At 40.8% G+C, this 1764-nt stretch overlaps 1 protein-coding gene across 1 annotated transcript; it reads left to right on the forward strand.

The window, feature by feature from the left end:
* Positions 1 to 713: 713 nt before the first annotated feature.
* Pmar_PMAR017975 (hypothetical protein) lies at positions 714 to 1467 on the forward strand (the record flags this gene model as incomplete). Its single annotated transcript, XM_002788329.1, has 2 exons — positions 714 to 996; positions 1174 to 1467. Coding segments are annotated over 2 exons (577 nt in total), but the record flags the coding sequence as incomplete, so codon positions are not given.
* Between the last annotated feature and the right edge of the window lie 297 nt (positions 1468 to 1764).

Below are 1764 nucleotides of genomic sequence, written 5' to 3' on the forward strand. Positions count from 1 at the left end.
AAAAATCCATGGGTTACCGCACTGTTGTTATCCGCCATACTTGACCTTCGAAGCGGAAAAGTCTAAAGTCTCAAGTTAATCACTAATTATCCTAATACTAATACCTGATATAAATTTACTATTTATAATATTATTAGGAATATACTATATACTTATATTTAATATTAGGTTATCTAAGATATTATTTAATCTAATATATATTAATATTAACATATTTACCGTATACTCTAGCATTGAAGAGGTTCTATTGTTCTTGTGGTCCTAACCTTGGTTCTAGTTTTTAATGGTTGACCATGCGCTATCTCAGAATCGTAGAGAGGTGCTCTCGACCCTGCATCGTGGGCGCGTCAACGTGTTGGTGGTGACCTTTTGCAGTTATGCGGCTCTGCATGCGGCACGGAAGGCTTTCTCGAACTCGAAAGCGGTAGCATAATGGGGGGGCTGGTTGGAATCTTATGGTTGAGCGACTAGGATTCAAAATAGGTCAGATTGGTATTAATGTAAAATCGGCCATTTGAGCGAGATGAAATTTTTGATAAGAAGTTTGGATAGGAATAACCCCAACGTTTTCTATGACGTGGTATATAAAAAATAATAGCGGGAAAAATTAGATTTTATTCTGTTTCTGTGAATTAATCTGTGGATTCTGATGCATTTTAGAATCAGTTTAATAAGACTATGTCATTAATTCAACTGAAGAATTTTCGCCCGAGGCTACTCGTGTTCTGTAATCAGACTCTTCAAGATGCCCGACCGGACTCTTTCCCAACAACGACCTTAGCTGCTTTGGATACCATGTTTATGCTCTCATATTCATCTGGGCTTCTCTTAGCGGGAAGACTCGGAGATGTGTTTTCGGCGTCTACTGTACTCAGTGTTGGCCTGGCATTGACTACTGTGGCGCAGATGTTATTTGCTGTATTGTGCGTGTTGAGAACTGCGGTGACTTGGGAGTTCAAAATGGCTCTGTATTGCATATGGATACTTAACGGTTTGGTAGTAGGAGGGTTTGGTATTCCTGCGGGTTTTCGAGAAAAGTCTTGGGGGAAATTCGAATCGAAAAGAATTCCAAGGAGAATATTAAGTCACATAATCATACAGTTCCTCATACAGTACGTGCCAACTTGATATGAAAATGTTAAAAATGCGCGCGCTATTTTGTCGATTTCTCAGGTTCAGTCATTATGTTGGCCAGCCTGTGTTAAGCTGGTGGGAAATTGGCTTACGCCCGTGCACCATCTCATCGATGATGATGATGATGATTATGACAGTGCTAGCACTACTTCTGAGGATTCTGATCCGACCAGTATTGCTGACGGCCAGATAGGCATCGTCAGTCCAGCACATTCTGGCATGTTATTCGGTTTGTGGTCGAGTAATGCGAGTGTTGGTAACATCGTGGGCGCTCTGATGGCTGCGGTCGCGCTGGGCATTGCAGGAGCGTATTCATTTATGAAGGGAATAGAGGTAGGCGGGGGGAGTGTAGGGAATTAATGTGGCCGAGAAGATTGAATTATGAGAGATTTCACAGTAATTCTGATAACTTTGATCATCATGGTCTTGGCATGGGTATGAGTTATTAGAGTTTTATATTGAGTATTTACGGTATGGATAGATTTTTTTGTGTCGGGAGACGACATTGCGTGAATCAGCAAGCGCTGTTATCATAAGCATTTGGTTACTTTTACTAAAGGACAATATGACTAATGTCAATGATGAAGTCACTGAACGGTAGTCTGGCCCAGTTTATGGGATTTAAATTTT

Source organism: Perkinsus marinus, assembly GCF_000006405.1.
Source record: "Perkinsus marinus ATCC 50983 genomic scaffold scf_1104296928352, whole genome shotgun sequence".
Taxonomy (NCBI): domain Eukaryota; phylum Perkinsozoa; order Perkinsida; family Perkinsidae; genus Perkinsus; species Perkinsus marinus.